We start from the raw sequence: 21,430 nt of genomic DNA on the forward strand, positions 1-21,430 counted from the left end.
CACCGTGATTGTCATTATGTCCGAGAAATGATCGACTGAATACAAAAACGGTGGGTAGATGATCAGTAGAGCATTCGCCTAGGGATATCGGATCTTTTTTTTTGGTATTTTTTTTGTTCTTTCTAAAATTAGTTTAATATTTAAATACAATACAAAAAAACTGTTTAAAGTAGATAGGTATATTGATTTCGTTGAAATCATAATATGAAGTTAGATTATATTATATAATAGAAGTATAACTTCTTACGTGCGTACAAAGTACACACACATTCTTCTTTTATCTAACGGGAATTCCCGGCGTGAATCGTACATACTATGTTAATAAAAGGTTGATGATATCAAAATTATTAGACAAAAGAACCAAAATGACTATAGAACATTGATTAGACTCGTAGTAACCTATGGTTGTGAAACCTGGATAATGACGAAAAGGGATGAAGCCTAACTCAGGACCTTCGAAAGAAAAATACTGAGAAAAGTATATGGCCCGGTGCAAGAGGAAGACAGCACATGGAGAAACAACGAGGTTAATTATAATTGAATAAAGTTTATCATATTATTGTACGATTTGTCAAAAGTCAAAGGCAAATTGAACCTAGACCAGACACAACCTGCGTCGGCGAATTGCGTAGACAGTTCTGCGCATCCTACTTATCAGTTCATTCGTTCGCAGGTCTCGCTTGGGAACTTTTGTCTTCGGCGTACAGTTTTCTTGGGCCGTGGGACGCGTGACTCACTTGTTTTTGTTTGCGAGATGAACTTATCTGAAATAAATACGGATGGTACCTAAGTACAATTTATTATGATAAATAAAAATATTAGCATAGTCAACACCCCGAGTGAAAACTGCGTTGTCTTTGTCATTAAATTCTGATAACTTTTGGTAGACTAAATAAGCGGCGATAGGAAATTAATAATCAAAGTTATACGTTTACAAAAACACATTATTAGAAAAATAAGGTGAAAAATTATTCATGTTACTAAAACCGCGATCGATAAAAATATCGTATTACCCTCAAATTCATCAACTTGTCGGCATATTACATTTTTGTTTATTACATATTACATTTTTTATGCTTAAAAATTAAAAACGAAATATGCAGATAGTTTATTTATAATCATATCCCTTCTACCATACAATGGTGTAGGGTTACAACTTTAATCTACCAACTTAACATAGGTATCTAGTTTTACATAGGTACTTACAAATATACAAATTACACCTTTACATCTAATTCTACATTTCTAATTAATTTCATTAATTCTATATAATATCAGTTATCTACATACAAATTTTTTTCCACTCTTTTCTGTCTTGTGCTATCGCTTTGGCATCTATCCAGTTTGATCTTTTCTTTTGCAGAATGGCTCCTTTTGCTTTATCCCATGTTTGTCTGGGTCTTCTTCTCTTCCTGTTTTTTCCTGAAGACGACCTGAAAACCATGAAGATAAGACAATTGAGAAGAAGAGCACAAGAGAGAGATCCGAATGGAAGGACATAGCCAAACAGTCAAAGACCCATCCACGGTTATCCAAAAGAAGAAGAAGAATTGAATTTAATATCCACAACAGATGAAGCAAAAAATCCCAAGAGCATGACAAGGGTTTTGCTAGCAATGAAAAGGCCATGATTGAAATAAGACTACATTGTGTCCACTATGAGAGAGTACATAATGAGAAAAGATTTAAAAAGACTTGGAAGAGGAATAACTAATGGTAACAAAAAATAATTGTAAACACAAGGGACGTACAGTCGGAAAAATGAAAGAATACCCATGAACGATCACATCAAGCAGCAAATACAAAATAAGTGATTGATGTGATCGTTCATGGGTATTCTTTCATTTTTCCGACTGTAGTTAATACATTACTATATAACACCAATACCGAATACCTTGTTATCGGTACTGTGTACAAGGGCGTGAGTTAAGGTATTTTGAAGTAATATTGTGATTTATTCACGTGATTACTCCGTCTGTTCGGTAGACGGAGTCATTACTTGCTGTCTATTCTTCTATTCATATATCTACCAAAAAGAAATATCCCTGGCAAAATAATCAGAAAATTAACCAATGCAGATTCAACAAGATTGTCAGAAAACGGCGCTTCATATGAACAACACATTAATTTATAAAAAGATTAACAGAAAATAGACATTATAAATGTTTTATTAAAAAAATAATAATAACAATTCTTAGGTATATTTAAGTTAAATCAAATTTAAAATGTTTGTTTCCAGTTTTGCACATGATAAATTGGACATATATGTACCAATTTTCTTGGTTGGAGGTATCCATTAAATCGTGCAATTTAGAGTTTAATTGTGGCAATATTCGATTTAATTCTTCTTCATAATCACCTACGCACCAAATAATGCTCATATGAAAAGATGGATCCTAAAAATAATAAAAAATTGTATTATAACTATAACGAATAAGTGAGAAGCATGAGGGAAAATCATTATGTTGTTTATAATAGATATATATTAGCAATAAAAATGAAACAAAAAAATCAGCGTATATGAATGATACCTACTACCTTTCCTACCCCGGGAAAAAGTTAATTATGATTTATGTATAGAGAGCGGATTATTAGCAATGGAAGGAATTGACATATTGTGTTTTCCGTGTAATATTTTGTGCTCCATCCACATTCCTGAGATATTTTGCCCTATATTGGAGCTCATCAGATGGTGGGTCAAAACAAAGGTGGAAACAGAAAGGTAGATCATTTCAGAAAATTACTCACAAAAGAGTAGACACAAATGTGTAACCGCTATGTATTTTGTATGGCAGCATTATCAATTCATGATAAATTCTACCATATTTGAATTATTTATCATACGTTAGAGATCGATATTAGCAGATGGGATTCACAAAAGTTAGACTTCTACCAGTAAAATCAGAAAGCGAAGCTACAATCCAAATAATTTCTTCGTAAGATCCAATACCCAGTAGTAACTTATAAAAGAAAGTCTATGAAATAATCCCAAACACACAACATAATCAAAAAGGCCAAGCATAATAATTTCGCAGAGGACATAAACAATCGAGACAAACAAACTATATTAATACTTAAGCAACCTTTCATAATTAAAAAACTAAACCAAGCAATATAATCCATGAAGAATTGCAAGCCAACGGGCGTGGATATCTGTGTGGAGCAAATAAAAGCTTCTGCCCAGTCGCCTAGAACTGTATCTTGGAGCTATTTAACAATAGGGAACTTGCACTAAAAATTTTTTTTGAATAAAATTGTTAATTTATGTTTTAAAATGTTATATTCAAAATATTACGTCTTAACAATGAATAGTGTACGTACAACATCTAATCAAAGTTCCGCGCCTAAAATTTCCGTTTTAAACAACTTCAAAAGCGAGACCTGTGCTCTGACGTCACAGGCCACTCGTATCGTTTGTCCGTTCGGGGTGGGCCATTGCATTTAATGCAGTTTGCCCATAGATAAATAATATAGTTGAAATATCTTGTTTTACTCTGTGGCAAAAATGATTTTTTCTGTGACAGGCAAAATATTAACATTTTATATTTTATCTCTGTTGACATGTATCAAAAAGTTCTTTTTTATGAAATTACTTTGTTCGTTTCTTGTGTTGAAGAACAAAGAAGAAACAAGTAACTTGAAAATAAACAAAACTTTTAGTAATAAAAGCAAGAGTAACTAAAAAGTATTGGTGCTACTATAGTATGCGGTCTACAGTCGGGTTTCTACTACAGCTTGCGGTCTACCGAGGGATGCGGTGTAAGTATAAGCTGAGATGATAAACATATTAATTTGTAAAATTACAATAATGATTCTTCTTATTTATGCGTATTATTAACTTTGTAAAGAAGGATTTTGTTGCTGCTAATCACCATAATCTTTTCTCAGAAGGCTTTGAACACAATAATGAAAGGCTCCAGTAGGTACTAATAAACATTACAATAAAATATAATCTTTATTATAATGCAAATTACACCGTAATCTTTTCCAGGATATACGAAATCCTTCGATTAGAGGTAGGTAGATCAAACCCACGGGGTAAACCGTATAAGTACTATAATATAATGGTACCAAACTATTTTTATAAACGGTTTAAACATGCTTATTAATAACTCTTACTTATTTGCCTTGACACCACGCATTTCTCCAATAGAATAGCTTTTACTACTTTTTATAAAAGTTGCCACGATGAAGACATCAACGGTAGGTAAGTTAGTCAGATTGACCTTTTGAAAAACCCTCGTCCGTCATATTATGCGTTTTAAACTCTTTACAAGGTAGCACTCAACTTTATCAATTTCAGTTTAAAACTAAGCTGATTGGGGAACTACTTATTACAATATATAAGATGAACATAAATAATACCTAGGAATTTTTCATTAAAGACGATTAAAATGTAATATACCCGTGATACCTACCTTAATCGCGTTGTTTCCGCCGGTTCACCGTGGCCGGTGACGTCGAACCAATAGAAGGACGTTCAAGAGCCTCCTAAGATATTTGAATTTTATAGCATTTTCAAAACGTCATAATTAGCGTACGGGTTAAAAATATTTGTTTTTTCGCATGCAAGCGTTTTAAGATCATGTTACCTTATGTTTTTTAATATCATTTTAATATTTAAAAATGTTTGCAAGTTCCCTATTGTCGAAACACATACAGTGGCGTAGCTGAAGATTGCGGGGCACCCGCAACAATTTTTGTGGGCCCTCGTATTATAAACATAACGACAACTAATAACAGTATAATTACTAAAATATGTGTAAATGACAATATTTGGCCTTTATTTAATTTCTTCATCAGTTAGTGTTATTGGATTTTTTGGGAATAGACATGAAAACCTATTACATGTCTCTTAATCCGACAAACCTATTAGTAAGTTGATATTTAATATTATATCTCAATTTACATTGAAAACACTAACTTCAAAACTTTTTTTGCGACAAGTTATTTTTTCGTCGCAGCTGAGTTCATCGTGAATTTTTTTTATACCTTTTGTCCGTTTATTTTTAAATTCCGGTATAATATTCCACTATTCTGCTATTTTTGCTGCTTCTGCTAAAGTTTCGGAAAACGAATTTCTCATTTTTCGAAGATTATCACGAGTTTTTTCAAAAAGTTGAAGAGCGACCGTTAACTCTGCTGTTTCAGATTGCAAAAGTTTTGATGTTAGATTAATAAAGTTAAGTATTTTAGATTGAATAGTAATGTTAACGGCAAATTCAAAATTATTCAAATGCTCTAATTTTTCATTAGCTTGCAAATGCATTAGCTTCTAATTTTTTATCGTTTTTTTTTAGATAGCAATGAAATTTTCGTAAGATTTCATTATTTGTCGGAAAGCTCGACGCAAAGCCATATCTGGTGGTCACCCATGTCTGGGTGACCACCTGGTTTCACATAACCTTTTAAGTGTTGGCAAACGCGATGAATCCAAACTCATAATACTACATAGTACATCCCATCTTTTAATACTTGCACTAAAAAAACATATAATCTCTTAATTATATCGTAAAAAAAACCAACTCCTGTACACCAACAACGGCATCATTTAACACTAGGTTCAGATTATGGGATGCACAATGAACATAGGAAGCTGTCTTTTCAATGTTAGTTATGCGCCTTTATACGCCTGAATATACATCACTCATAACGCTTGCCCCATCATACCCCTTTCCTCTGCAGTTGTGTATGAAAAGGTGCTTTGATTGTATACATTTTTAAAATTTCATTTACAAGACCTTCTGCACTTTGGTCTAATATGCGAATAAATCCCAAAAAACTTTCAACAACTTCTGCTTTGGAAGGAAAATTATTTTCATCGCAAGTTATTTTTACATACCTACCGAAAAATAAATCTAAGCTGATCGTGTTTTGAAATATCTTGAGTAGTATCAAGAATTATTATATGGTGTATTTATGGTGTGTTATATAGTGGTATTAATAAAAACAACTTTTTTAAATTAAATTAATCAATTTGTTTTCAGTTTCTTGAGCCAGCAAATTTATAACTATGTTTTGTATTTGGTGGCTCAAGTAATTTGTTTAGGGCCGGTTGTTCGAACGCTAATCAACAATGATCACTATCAAATATTTAATTACTGTCAATGTCAACTTTGGTTGGGTTGCTCAAAACATAATTGATTATGATTATGAGATTAGTTAATCAATTAACATAACAATTATTAACATAATTGATTAACTAATTTCATAATTGTAATCAATAATTATGTTTTCAGCAACAAAATCAAAGTTGACATTGACAGTTGTGACGGTAATTAAATATTTGATAGTAATCATTGTTGATTAGCGTTCGAACAACCGGCCCTTAAGCTATTGTTTTTATCGATTAATTTAGCTAAAACAGGATCATCTTTAGCTAGTTAAAGAACCACTGACGAAAAATTACCTTTTTGGGATTCACTTTTATCTAAACTAGCAACATGTCCACGAAACGCTAAATTGCACCCGGAAAGAGTTACATCAATTGCCCGCTTCATTAGTTCCTTCCAAATTCCCTATTTTCATGCTTATTAGTAAAACAAATATGTTTTGGTCCCCAATTTAAAGAAAGTAGAAGTATTAAGCTTAAAGGCTTTAAGGGGCCCCTCCCACATATAGGATCCCGAAACTCTGGAGAAAACTAAAGTAATACCGCTTTTAAAGTCGAGTAAATTACAGACCAAAAAAAAAACAAAAAACTAACGACCAATTTTTCTATGCCATCTTAGTTATACATAGTAATAAAGTTATACAAACACAAGAGCTGGGTTCAGACCAAGTAAACTATACACTAGTCAAATTCTGGACCTCACAACCTCACAGAAAAGTGATACGAAAATAAACAAATAACAGGACTTATACTGGTCTACCTAAGCTCCACCTACGATCCATTGGATAACAAAGGGCTCCTGACAAAACCAAGGTTACCACCTAAATACTCGATATACTATCAAATCATCGACACCATGCTTAACTACCACCGAAACCAACCAAGTCCAGAGTAAGATCCATTCATTTCCGCACACGTCAAGCAAGGATGAGAAGGAGCTTCTTTCAAGTCCGATGGAATGATACCATTGCCGAACACATGGAGAAATCTGTGTATTACGCTACACAGAATGCTGACATACAGACATCACTAAGAAAAGTGATCTCCAACAGAAAAACACTCTATAGAGCCTCAAGTTTTGTTAGCTTTAACTGTTTCAGAAAAACACACGAACTCATAGGACTGAAACGTATTCCAACAGATTAAAATCCCGTAACAGATGTCCAACATTGAATTATGCCTTATGGTCTTTAATAAGGTTAAAATGCAACCCATACATATTAGTACAAATAGCAAACTACCGGTTTGGGATCTCCAATAAACAAAGCAAGAGCGTAGGCGCAAAATTTCGGATCAATGCTTTTTAAATGCATTCATTTTTTTCGAATCCTGAGAAAACTAATAAATGTTTTTGAAAAATTTAAACGCAGAATAAAATATTACATTATTACCGAGGGAAGAAAGTCCCTTAGAATAAACAAAAAGTTTCTTTTCAATGAGATATTTGAAACTAAAAATCACACTAAATTTTCTCTTATATTTTCATTCCTGTAGTAAACATAAACCTAAAGTAAACATTATAGAAGTTTTCAGGGACTTTCGGCCCTCGGTAATAATGTAATCTTTCATACTGCGTTTAAATTTTTCTTAATATTTATTCGTTTTCTCAGGATTCGAAAAAAATGAATGCATTTAAAAAGCATTGTCCCGAAAATTTGCGCCTACGCTCTTAATACCAAAAAATCTGTAACACAGATATAAATATCCTTTACATGGAGTTTGTTGAAATATGTGTATTTAGCTCCCTGTTATATGAAGTAAAGGCTTATACACTTAAATAGAACAACATAACATACATACACAGAATATAAAACGAGTCGATAGTATCCCAAATATTGATGTAATAAGATAGGGAAGGAACCGAAATTTATGTTAGGTATCTATCAAAAGAAGAGTGCCCGAATATTTGACGCACCCTATTGAAGACAAAAATAATTACAACTTCAAAATATGAAGCAAAGCAAAATCGAAGGAAAAATTGTAGCCGTAGGATAGATAACGTGGGTAAGAAATTTGAGACTTGTTTGGCTGTTCCACATATCAGCGATATAAACGATCAAGATAGCCTTGAAGAATTGCAATCTCTAATCACAACAAGAAGTGTCTCTTCGAACAACGGTACGGTATTAAGACAAAGTAGTAATAAAGTATATCGTAATGGTTTCAATAAAAATACACTTTTACTTACATTATAGAACGATGGCAACTTAAATTCTGATAGACAAATATTCAGAATATCTACTAATTTAATTAATGAGTCATATCCAGTTTTGGTTTGAAGTCCTATAAATGTCCTGGTGCGTTCTTCATTGCAATATACCTTGAGACTATCAAAAAGAATCATGAACCTAAAATAATGTGAGTTTTAAAACTTTTAGATTAGTAAGGACTAAGACAGTAAGGAGCAAGTTTAAGCATACCATAACACATACTACATATTACATGAAGAGTTAAATAGGATGAAGTTAAGAGATCCAAACTATTGCTAGCTACCCAATCTACAAAATAAAATACTCCTCATAGAGAACAAAATTAAGTATTTTGTTTTCACCCAATTTTGAAAAAATGTGAAAACTGAATTATGCTCGTCCGTCTGTGAACACAACTCCTTCGTCATTATACCAGGTAGAATGACAAGTGAGGTGTCAAATGAAAGCTTATAATCCAAGGATGGTACTAAAGGTGAGAAATTTAACCTACGCTGTCTGTCTAACTCCTCCGTCATTATACCAGGTAGAATGACAAATGAGGTGTCAAATGAAAGCTTATAATCCATGGATGGTACTAAAGGTGAGAAATTGGACCTAGGCTGTCTGTCCGTCCGACCGCGAATATAACTCCTCCGTTATTATACCAAGTACAATGACAAATGACGTGTCAAATGAAAGCTTATGATGCAAGGATGGTACCTACTAAAGGTGAGAAATTTGACCTAGGCTGTCTGTCCGTCCGACCGCGAATATAATTCCTCCGTCATTATACCAGGTAGAATGACAAATGAGGTGTCAAATGAAAGCTTATAATCCAAGGATGGTACTAAAGGTGAGAGATTTGACCTAGGATGTCTGTCCGTCCGACCGCGAATATAACTCCTCCGTTATTATACCAGGTAGAATAACAAATGAGGTGTCCAATGAAAGCTTATAATCCAAGGATGGTACTAAAGGTGAGAAATTTGACCTAGGCTGTCTCTCCTTCTGTAAGTCCAACCGCGAATATAACTCCTCCGTCACAATACCAGGTAGAATGACACATGAGATGTCGAATGAAAGCTTATAATACAAGAATGGTACTAAAGGTAAGAAATTTGAAATAGGACTTCTGGTTTGAGAAAAGCAACCAGAAGTACTGTTTTAAAGTCACCGGAATAGTACAAGTGATATATTATTCGACGCACCCGATTACTTTGGGTGAAAACCTAGGACTTACGAAGTATAATTACTTGTTTTATATTTACTTCCACTACGAAGATTATGATATATAATATGTAGAATTGTAAATATTGTATTTCATATTTTTAAGTCTCCTGTATATAATTTTTCTTAATTATCATTACGAGCACGAAAAAAAGGGTCTCACGCATACGAACATATAGGCCACATGTGCGAATCGGATTGGGGATTTGGAATCGGAGTTAAGACGTAAGATAAACAGCCCTAAAGTTTTTAATGGTTTTCGTTTATTGGAAAAGGTCGGTACATACTTTGAACCAATTTAATAGGTTGGTTCTCAGGGGAAAACGGATTAAACCATGAGAAGAGGGAGATTAGATGTAAGAGGTTTTTATTTAGCGTGGGGGTTCCATAGTTAGTCGATTTTGAGATTCGAAGGAAAGAGGTTGTATTCGGCGATAACGTACTTATATATTGACAAGCAGGTCATATTAAGTAGATAAATGCGATTATTTAAGACATTTTCTTTTGTGAGAATTAGTAAATTTTAGTCGCAATTACACAATCATTTTACATTTCGTCAACTTATCAGTAATTATAATTTAGTTGTTTATTTTATTAATTAAAACTGTTAAGCATCATGCATCATACGGACTTTTATTGCTAGTGTCTTTAACGAATCCTACATATACATAGACATAGATAAATATGAAATGCCAGCATCTTGAAATTATCACCTTTGGTCACTAGGGCAACATTAATGGCAAGATTAATAGAACAAAGCAATGCTTAAGGTTTAACAAAAACAGCACAATATTTTCTTCAATATGAAGTAAAAAAGAACTGAGGATACGTTGTTAATAAATATACTTCAGATAAAAGGCATAACAGCTTTGCAATCCACCTAGATTGTACAGCTGCTTTCTACCAAAATAGTAGGCACGAACATTGGGCATGATCTCAACAAAAAGGAACTGTCACAACAGAAACAACCTATACTCACTTAAAGTTAAAGCACATAAACTTTTTAAGGATCTCTGAACTGCAGCAGACAATACCAGCAGCGATATGAGAGCAGACATAATTTTCTGTCACTCTTATCAACTACTGATGATCTTCATTGAAATTGGAAATTTGGAAATTTATCAATAAATTTTCCATAAACTAGCTATCAGCCCATCTAAGACCAGATTTCATAAGAGAATAGATAAAACTCCTCCGCCCCTATGGACAGCCTCTAGTTACCTGTGCTGATACTGTATCCCCATAACGTTGTGCATATCATGCAGCTCCTTAACATGCAGTCTAGTCATCTGCAGCTTGTTTCGTCTATTCATTTTAGGTGAATTGTGATTGCTTAGCTTGTAAGCAAGAAAAAGAAGACACAACTGACAGAAATGACAATAGACGCAAACAGCTTTGAAGAGGTTGAAATTTGGGAGTATTAGTCAACAGAAGAAATGAAAGTATAGATATAAAAAGAAGAATTCAAGCGAGAAACAGAGTATTCTACGGAAATAAAAAAATGTTCAGAGATAAGAAGATAAGCCGAAACATAAAAATGAACATCTACAAAACGACCATAAGACCAATAGTGCTATATGCTTTGGAGACATTCACATTAACAGCAAGAGAAGAAGAACAGCTGAAAGTTTTTGAGAGAAAAATTATGAGAAAAATACTAGGACCAAAGAGGGAAAACGAAGAGAATGCAAGGCAATGGATGAATCACAAAATACAAGAATGGATGTGTCAAGAGAACATAAAGCAATAAAAGCACAGAGAATTAGATAGTATGGAGACATAATGAGAAGAAAGAAGAACAATCCGTTAAGCGTTATAACGGAATGGATACCACCAGGTAAAAGAACCAGAGGCAGACCTAAACTCAGATGGAGACAACAAGTGGAAGAAGACTTAAGAAGTATGGAAATTAGACATATAGGAATGAAAATCAAAGAGAGAGAGAGATAGAGAGAGAAAGAGAGAAGAATGGAGAAAGGTAGTGGAAACAGCGAAGTCACACCAGCAAAGTGAAAACAGCTTCAGCTTCATCGGGAGCGTATAGCTTGTATAATATGTGATTGCTTAGGTTAGGAGGTACTGTGGAATGTTCTATTTAGATTAAGAAATGGATCCAACATCACTTATATGAAATGAATATGGTTTATGATATAATCTTATACTTACAATTATTACCTTTTTAAATAATTTGTCTTTAGTCTAACACCATCAACAAAAGAATTAATCCAGTGGTGTTTTAATATCACAGTTTTTGTCAGACTAATGTGGAAATCATCAACAGAAATTAAAGGAATATTAGGAATTGCTGCTATTATTTCATGAATTAATTCTAGCACCCCTTCTGTATGATCCACTAAAAATAATTTAATGTTGTAAAACAAAAGTACAACAATTGATAATCATAGAAGTATGATTGTATTTTAATATTGTATAACTCTAAGGGTCGATTTCTCATACCTGCGTTAATCTATGGTTCAGTTGACTGAGGTTCACCGGTGAACTTTGGTTTTGTTTGGAATGCATTTCTCATTGTCAGTGCATGTTCTACAGCTTTCGAGAAATGCCAATAGATGGCAAAAGGTAAAAAACTATCGCCATTTTGTATGACCTTTTTTATGCTGTTTTTGAATACAGCTAAATTTAAGTATTTATAGTCAAATAGTCATTTTAATAATTATAAATAAATGTAATAAAAACAAAAATAATGTTATCGTTTATCGTTAGGCTTAATATAATAAAATAGATTATATTTATATTATGGCAGCGTTTCGTGTTAATACAACGCATGCGTAATACATAAAATCATCTGAACTGGGTTCTGAAATCTTTGAACAGCCGAATTCCAGCGTTCAAGTTGAACGTAGTTTAAATTGCCATCAGTTGAACGTGAATTGAGAAAGACGATTTTGACTTTAAACTGACGTTCTCTAAAAGTTCAGGTTAAACTGGAGTTGAACTCGATATGATAAATTGGCCCTAAATATAAACTCTGACCTATCACTATAAACTAGACCATCACACAGCGTACAAGATCATATATTCACACTACAGCAAATTACTGAAAAAACACTGTTAAAAAACGATACACTGTACCTGGCGTTTTTAGATATGAAAAAGGCGTTTGACATGGTCAATAGAGAAGGAATATGGCAAAGCCTGATAAACAAGGAAGTAGATGAAGAACTTGTAAGTGTAATAAAGAGTTTGTATGTCAACACAAAAAACCAGGTCAGGACAAGTAACTTAATCACCGGCGAATTTTCTAATAACGACGGGGTTAGACAAGGTGGAGTGTTGAGCCCACTGTTATTTATTTCCGTTATGGATGAAGTTATTAAAAAGTGTTGGAAAAAAACTAAAAAATGCGCTATAGGGTATAGAAATTTGCAACAAATAAAAATTGAAGCCTGTGCATTTGCTGATGACATTGTATTAGTTGCAAGAACTGAAAAGGCTCTCGCAGATAACATTAGAATCTGGGCTGAAGAACTAAAAAACTACAACTTAATAATAAATATGGAGAAAACTAAAGTAATGACAGTAGCCAACAAAGAAGCAACTGTAAATATTGAAATCGAAGGACAAAAAATCGAGCAAGTAGACCTCTTTAAGTATTTGGGAATAATGTTAAACAACAAAGGTACACAAGAAGATGAAATTGGAAACAGAATAAAATTGGCAACGAGAACTTATTATTCACTGTATAAAAATTTCCTAAACAAAAAAGAAATATCGAGGAAAACTAAAATGACAGTATATAAAACTGTATATATGCCAATTACAATATATGGGGCAGAAAACTGGGTACTTAATGACAGACAAAGAAAAAGATTACAAGCTACAGAAATGAGATACTTAAGAAAGTGGTGGGAGCAAGAAGATTAGACAAAAGAAGAAACGAAGATATAAGACATGAATTACAGGTAAAATCGCTCAACGAAAAAGTTGAAGAAAAGAAGTTAAAATGGGCTGGACACATGATAAGAATGAGTGGTGAGAGACAAGTGAAAATGACATGGGAGGTCAAAGCAGTGGGTAAAAGCAGGAGGGGCAGACCAAGGAAAAGCTGGAACACTAGTGTAAACGAAATACTCAAGAAAAGAGGAACATCGTGGCAAGAAGCAAAAGTTTTAGCAGCAGATAGGAAAAGTGGCGTAAATTTGCAGAGAGTATTATATAAAGGAGGAATCCTCGACACCTAATGGTAAAAGAGGCAACCGATTATGTATGTATGTATGTATAAACTCTGACTGAAACATGGATAACCAGATAAAAACATCGCACAGTTGAATATCATTGTGGAACAAGTTCTAGTCGCACAGTTGAATATCATTTTGGAACAAGTTCTAGGAGAGACTTCTTAGCAATAGTTTATGTTCACATTGTAATAGTTCTGAATTGAGGCCTGAATAATGGAATTGTGAGGAGGCCTTTGCTTAAGATTGGATGCAAACGGGTTGACAACGAAGAGATGTAAACAAAAAGAAATGCTTTAAGCTAAATATAGCTGACTTATAAAAAACAGTAAATGACAACTGATATACCTACAATCTTCCTCTACGTTTTGTCTTAAAAGACCAGACAGTTCATAAACCATTATAGATTTATTTAGGGGTAATGATTATGTGCGTTCATTATAGCAGAATAAAAGAAGGACTAAAATATATCTGTTTAGCTGGTTTTGTTCACTATTTTCTTAAATACTACCAAACTGAATAAACCAGGATAAACTCTGTTAGCTTAACTCAGATGCATTTTAACAGATGAGTAGGAAACATACAACACAAAAATTCCTACCTCACACTATTAACAGCTCAAATGGCCCAAATATACTTATCCTTTCATTAAAAAAAGAATGATTGGATATAAGGGGACTGTATACTAAACCTATAAAATTTTGTGGAATTTATTTCCTCAAAATATTTTTATTCTGCACAATAAATAATTTTCTCATTTGTTATCAATACATGTTATGTATTATGGTGTATTGATTGCTGTAAAATTTATGTTATTTATGGACAAAAAAACACATATTAAGGGCATAGGTGCAAAATGTTGCTTGTCAAAATATTCAATGGGTTTTAAATGTATTCATTTTTTTCAAATCCTGAGAAAACTAATACAGTAGAACCCCGCAAATCCGAACTAATTGGGGGGACAGCCTGTTCGGATTCCGAAAATTTCGGATTATCCGAAAGTTAGTTTAACTAATAATTCAAATCTATCGTTGTCATTGATTTTGAGTCGCTGCACTTGTCTTACTCTCTATTTTTCTAAGCTCCATTACAAGATGATCTTCTAGAAGTTGTATAATAACTTCCAGGATGTGAAAACGAAGAAGAAAGTGCAATTACAGAATGGATTGAAGCTGATGACAATGGGCACCAAGAATTTACGAATAGAGATTGTAAACTTGGTTCAACCTGAAGGCAATCCTAATGAAGATGAAGAAAGCGAGGAAGAAGTTTCCCTGCCAGATCGAGTGTCACACGCAGATATTACTAAAGCTCTGGATGTGGATCTACCTTACATGGAGCAGAACTGTGCTGTGTTCCCGGTCAATGTAATGCGTAAATGGTTTAATATCGCTGCGTCAAATCGCTACACCTCCATGCATCAGAAGAAAGTGATTGACTTCTTTAAGAATGCGCTTTAGTGCTGCAAACGTTCTCGCAAATGTTAGGACAATATTTTTGGACACAAGTTGACTACAAGAAAATCAATGTAAGTTTCTGTTTAACCGTTATAAGCACTACATATAAAGTATGTATTCATTTTAAGTTTTAAATGTTAAAGGCTATTTACTTATTTATTTACGGGCAAGCCAATTCAGAAAATATTATTACAAAAAGAAAATATTACAAAGACAAAAGCAAAACCATAAACAGTGTCAACACAAAGAACAAACAATATAATATGTATTGGATAACAAAGCTAATAAGTTAAAAGAAAAAAAGAACATTATGATATAAAAAACAAACAAAGTTTAAGCTTAAAACATTGCTGATAGAAATTATATCACTAACATTGTATGTTCAACAAATGATTTTTAAATCAAAATCCTATTAAAAAATCAAAAAACCAAAAGTCCTATTAATTCTACATTATTCAATATTCTGGTTTTACTCTGCATAATAAACATGTTTTTAAGTTTTTTTTTCTTGAATTTTAAATTTTTTTCACTTTCCGTTGGTTCGGATTTGCTGAACTTTCGGATTATCGGGATTCGGATTTGCGGGGTTCTACTGTAAATATTTTTGAAAAATTTCAACGCAGAATGAAAGATTACATTATTACTGAGTACCGAAGTCCCTGAAAACTTCTGTAATGTTTATTTTAATAAGTTACAGGAGTGAAAATAAAAGAGAAAATTTAGTGTGATTTTTAATTGCAAATATTTTATTCAAAAGAAAGTTTTTATTTATTCTAAGGAACTTTTGGCCCTCGGTAATAACGTAACCTTTCATTCTGTGTTTAAATTTTTAAAAAATATGTATTAGTTTTCTTATGATTCGAAAAATGATTATGTTTAAAACACATTGAAAATTTTGACAGGCGACATTTTTCCTTAAAAATGTGTATAACCAATGGAATAAATGTTTGCCATCCACACATTGGTGAAGACATCATGTGGCTCACATGTATGCCATCAGCAAGGAATGTGTTAATATTGGCTATCACATGTCTGCTTAGTTGTATAGTCATTTCCAGCCACGTCTAGTCTATCAAAATTTAACTAACTTTGCAAAAAATAATTACTAAAATTACTACACACTTTTGTCTGAGATTAGCGAACCGATATTAGTTATTTACTCTACTATACTTACAAGGAATATGTATAAATGTTGCCCAATTGCCCCTTTCATGAGCAAAAGATCTTATCCTACCACCATGCAAATGGGGATCATCAACATGTTCTTCTGCTGTTTGTTTATCTTTTAATAACACCTCTGGAACTGGTAACCTAAAAGATATGTTACTTTCAGTATTGTTCATCTGCTATAACTTTTCCCATACATCACGATTCATTTTCAAACAAATTAAGTCAAAACATAAAGTGAAACGAATGTCGATGTGTATATATATTTTGTATCCATCCATCCATCCAATGGAACTACAGCCCAAATCGAGCCTTGGCCTCCTTCAATAAGCTTCTCCAATCATTTCGATTTACCGCTGTTCTTTTCCATGAACGCGTTCCCAGAAAGTTCCTGGCATCCTCATCGACTTCGTCTTCCCATCTCTTTTTAGGTCTTCCAACAGGTCTTCTTCCCTGCATTCTTGCATTCAGCAATTTTCTGGGGATTCTACTCTCATGCATGCGGATCACGTGCCCTGCCCACCGTAATCTCTGCAGTTTAGTGTGTTGTGCTAGAGTTGGTTCTCTATATTGCTCGTATATTTCTCTATTATACCTAATTCGCCAGTTGTTATTTTCACTTATTGGGCCCAGTATCCTACGTAATACTTTTCTTTCAAACACATCTAATGCATTGGCAGATTTTTGTGTCACCACCCATGTTTCGCAGCCATAACTTACTATGGGCCTGATTATTGTTTTATATACCCGGAGTTTTGTTTTCCGGTGTACGTCTCGCGATTTGAATATGTGGCCCATCGCAAAATAGGCTTTATTTGCCAGCACAAGCCTTCTATTTATTTCCGGTTCTTCTTCATTGCTTGCAACCAGATCCATTCCTAGGTACGTGAATCTATTCACATGTTCTATATCGTCAATAAAGTGTTGTTGCGCCTGTCTATTTGATCTGGTTTGTATGAGTAGTTTTGTTTTATTTGTGTTTATTGCTAGCCCTACTGCTTCTGCACTCTGTTTCAACTCAACGTAGGTTTCTTCCGCTGCATTCATTGTTCTGCTCATTATGTTTATATCATCTGCGTATGCTGCTAATTGGGTAGATTTGTTTGTAAGTATGTTATTTCCGCTTACCGTCAACCGTCTAATTACATATTCAAGAACAAGATTAAAAAGCGTTGGAGCCAGTCCGTCGCCTTGTTTCAGTCCTTGCGTTATCGTAAACGCATCAGTGATCTGTCCTTGAATACATACTTGTGCTTCTGTTTCTGTCATTTGCACTAGTCGTATTAATTTTGATGGTATGCCAAATTCTTCCAATATATTAGGTAGAATTGTTCTATCTATTGAATCATAGGCTTGTTTAAAATCTACAAAGAGATTGTAAACGTCCATGTCATATTCCCATGCTTTGGCTAGTATTTGTTTAACTGTAAATAGTTGGTCAATGGTAGATCTATTTTGCCTAAACCCTGCTAGATATTCCCTGATGATTTTTTCCGTGAGAGGTTGAAGTCTTCGATTAAGGATGTTTGTGAATATTTTGTATCCCGAACAAAGTAAAGAGATGCCTCTATAATTCTGACACAACAGTTTGTCTCCTTTTTTATGAATAGGGCAGATTATACTTTTCTTCCATTGTTGGCGGATTTTTTCTTCTATCCATATCTCTCGTATTAGCTGATACATCTGTTGTGTCAAATTCCTTCCTCCTTGCTTGAGTAGTTCTGCCGGTATTTTATCTATTCCCGGTGCTTTATGGCTTTTTTGTATGTGGATTGCCGTTTGGACCTCCTCTAGCGTTGGGGGTCTAGTTAATTCATTTTCTTCTCCATCTTCCCCCAGCTCTTGTTGTTGTACCTCCTACCGTGCCTGCTGCTGCCTCTGTTGTTGTAATGGTGGTTGTGCCCCTTTGTTTAATACTTCCTTAAAATATGTCATCCAGGTTATCTTAATTTCGTCCATATCGCTAATGATTTCACCTTTCTTATTTTTGCAGAGGCTAGTCTTCGGTTTGTATCCCTGTCTTAAATGTTTAATAAGTTGGTATGCACTACGTGTTTCGTTTTCCTTAAACTCCCTCTCTATGTTTAGTATCCGTTGGTTTTCGTACTTTCTCTTTTTCTGCCTGCACAGTTTATCTGCTCTTCGTCTTTTGTTCTCAAATTCTGTTTTTCTCTCTCTAGTACGTCTGAGTATGTAATTCTTATGTGCTTCATTTCTTTCCTGTATAGCTTGTTTGCATTCTTCATCGAACCATGTTTCTTCTCTCCGTTGTCTTTGTTCCTATGACTTCTTTCGCTGTGTTTAGTATGATACTGCTTATGGTGTTCCATTGATTTTCTATTGTGGAGTCTGCTCTGTTTTCTTCTAGTAATTTTTCATCAACTGTTCTCTCAAATGTTTCTTGTACCTCAGGGACTTTTAGGTTATCTAAGTTTAGTTTTTCCTGTTTTGGATATTGTTCCTTTACCTGTCGACTGATTTTGCATCTAAACCGTGTCTGCACTAGTAGATGGTCTGAGTCACAGCTTGCGCCACGTCTGCTTTTTACATCTAATATACTCGTCGCCATTCTTTTTTCAGTCAGTATATGGTCTATTTGATTTATTGTGTTTCCGTCAGGTGATATCCAAGTGCCCTTATGTATGTCCCGATGTGGGAAGCATGTCGAACTGATAATCATATTCTTTCCAGCTGCGAAATCTATTAGAAACTGACCATTCTCATTTGTGTCTCTATGCAAACTATGTTTCCCTATTACCCCTATGTACTCTTCTTCTTTTCCGATCTTGGCGTTTGTGTCACCTATCACCATTTTAATGTCGTTTCTTGGTATTGAGTCATAGATTCGTTCTAGATCTTGATAAAAGGCTACCTTAGTGTCTTCTTCCTGTTCATTTGTGGGACAGTGTACATTTATAAGGGTTATGTTAAAGAAATGCGTTTTTATCCTAAGCTTGCAGATTCTTTCATTGATGGCTTGAAAATCTGTTATCAGGTGCTTCATTTTATTATCTAAGATAAAGGCTACTCCAAATTCTTTATTTCCTTCATCTTTACCGCTATACAGTATAGTGTGTGTTTTAGTGTCTCGGATACCTTTTCCCAACCATTTAGTTTCTTGTACTGCAGTGATTCCTATTTTATATCTTTTCAGTTCGTGTAGAAGGACCCTCTGTGCTCCTGGTCTATTTAGCGTTCTGACATTCCATGTTCCCAGCATAAATTCCATATTCCGTTGCCAAAGTCGTCGTCTTGATATCCGTCCATTCCGAGGCCTATCTGAAGGTTTCGTAGTAGTACTTTTTTACAAGAATAGGTTACTGGCCTATCGCCCAACCCCCTTTTCGGAGGACCATTTCTCCCTTCCTCGTCAGCCCTGACCCTACTTTCCACTGGGGTTGGTTACCCAATCTCCGGTAAGGTTGCTCAGGTTCTCCAGGGTTCACCCGTGCAGCCCAAGCCGCACTTCGTGAAGGTGAGGATAGGAATTGAGTAGGAGAGGCTAGAGATGCTAACTGGAAACAGCATCTTGTATTGCGCTTCACTACCCCATTTGAACCCTATACATACAGTATACATTTTGTATACTGTATACTATATACTACATACATCGGCATACGTTTCACTTTATGTTTTGACTTAATTTGTTTGAAAATGAATCATGACACATGGGAAAAGTTATAGTGGACGAACAATATATTTAATAGCAATGTAACACTAGCTAACCACTACAAGCTGTGCTTATAGTGGTATTTCGGCACCAATAACATTTCATTTCTAAATAATATGATACAAGCCATTCACTGTGCTTCCCAGGGTATGTAAAGCTGTTGTTCCCCTGGTCTTAAATAAAGCAACAGCTTTACATCTACAACCAGATAAACAATCTAATATCAAGGAAAACTTAAAAGGCAGTGATAACAATACCTTTTTTTAAAACTATGGCCCTCTTCATCTTGATCTTCCAAAGTATGTTTACTTGACAATCTTGGTCCTGTATATGTGTAAATGCATTTTGTATACTGTATACTACATACATTGGCATACGTTTCACTTTATGTTTTGACTTAATTTGTTTGAAAATGAATCGTGACGCATGGGAAAAGTTATAGCGGACGAACAATATATTTAGTAATGTAAAACTAGCTAACCACTACAAGCTGTGATTATAGTGGTATTTCGGCACCAATAACATTTTCATTTCTAAATATGATACAAGCCATTCACTGTGCTTCCCAGGGTATGTAAAGCTGTTGTTCCCCCTGGTCTTAAATAAAGCAACAGCTTTACATCTACAACCAGATAAACAATCTAATATCAAGGAAAATTTAAAAGGCAGTGATAACAATACCTTTTTTTAAAACTATGGCCCTCTTCATCTTGATCTTCCAAAGTACGTTTACTTGACAATCTTGGTCCAAGCCCGTCATCGTCTGAACTGTCTCCTCCGTATTCACTTAAAAGGGATAAAGATCCTTTTCCTAACATAATTTTAAATTATCGGTTTTAAATTTGAAATAATCGTTTATTTTTATCAAAATTTAAGGTTATGACATTTGATGAGATGTCAAATGTCAAGTTATGAAAACAAAACCACAGCACGTAAAGGCGCGGCCAAACCAAATTTGCGGTTTGCGAACAGCTCGCGAGCTGTTCGCGAACTATTGCGAGCTGTTGCTCGCTAAATGCAACTGTAACCGAACAAGACGTCTACACCAAAAATTAGAGTGGTTCGCGAACAGTTCTATAGAAGAGTACAATACGCCATAGATAAATATTAGGGAGTTTTTGTGCACACAAATACGTAAACGTAACGCATCTTTTTGACATATACGCTTGCGCATTAATGGTTGAACTCCCGTATCGCGATACGTATTACCTAACGTTACGGGCTGGTACGTTAGGTTCATACGCATCCCTATCGAGCCGAAAGTCACCGAATGCACACGAGGATCTTGCCCGATTACCTACCAAATGAACATTTCATCAGCGTACTACCCGTTTATAAACATTTTAAGGTTATATTGGTTTAGTCTATTTGAATAAAATTATTCTGTGTTTGTAATTGGAAATTGGAACTTC

At 34.3% G+C, this 21,430-nt stretch overlaps 1 protein-coding gene across 3 annotated transcripts; it reads right to left on the bottom strand.

Annotated features, from left to right (window-relative positions):
- Positions 1 to 1,169: 1,169 nt before the first annotated feature.
- Positions 1,170 to 21,029, bottom strand: LOC114327281 (U6 snRNA phosphodiesterase 1). Of its 3 annotated transcripts, none has more exons than XM_050646619.1 (5): positions 20,700 to 21,029; positions 16,356 to 16,492; positions 11,704 to 11,881; positions 8,301 to 8,460; positions 1,170 to 1,433 (listed from the first exon to the last, which is right to left on the bottom strand). In XM_050646619.1, exons 1-5 carry the CDS (start codon positions 20,834 to 20,836, stop codon positions 1,380 to 1,382), a joined length of 666 nt encoding a protein of 221 aa, XP_050502576.1. In that variant the 5' UTR covers positions 20,837 to 21,029; the 3' UTR covers positions 1,170 to 1,379. The 3 variants fall into 3 exon arrangements, with proteins under 3 accessions (XP_050502576.1, XP_028131639.1, XP_050502575.1); XM_028275838.2 differs by lacking the exon at positions 1,170 to 1,433 and adding an exon at positions 2,151 to 2,396; XM_050646618.1 differs by lacking the exons at positions 1,170 to 1,433; positions 8,301 to 8,460; positions 11,704 to 11,881; positions 20,700 to 21,029 and adding an exon at positions 18,816 to 19,860.
- Between the last annotated feature and the right edge of the window lie 401 nt (positions 21,030 to 21,430).

Source organism: Diabrotica virgifera, chromosome 3, assembly GCF_917563875.1.
Source record: "Diabrotica virgifera virgifera chromosome 3, PGI_DIABVI_V3a".
Lineage (NCBI taxonomy): Eukaryota > Metazoa > Arthropoda > Insecta > Coleoptera > Chrysomelidae > Diabrotica > Diabrotica virgifera.

Coding starts and splice junctions, on each gene's coding strand:
- LOC114327281 (XM_028275838.2), bottom strand. CDS start 20,836: ATGTTAGGAAAAGGATCTTTATCCCTTTTAAGTGAATACGGAGGAGAC. Junction 11,882..16,355: donor AACATTTATACATATTCCTT/GTAAGTATAGTA, acceptor AATTATTTTTAG/TGGATCATACAGAAGGGGTG. Junction 8,461..11,703: donor AAGACAAATTATTTAAAAAG/GTAATAATTGTA, acceptor ACATTATTTTAG/GTTCATGATTCTTTTTGATA.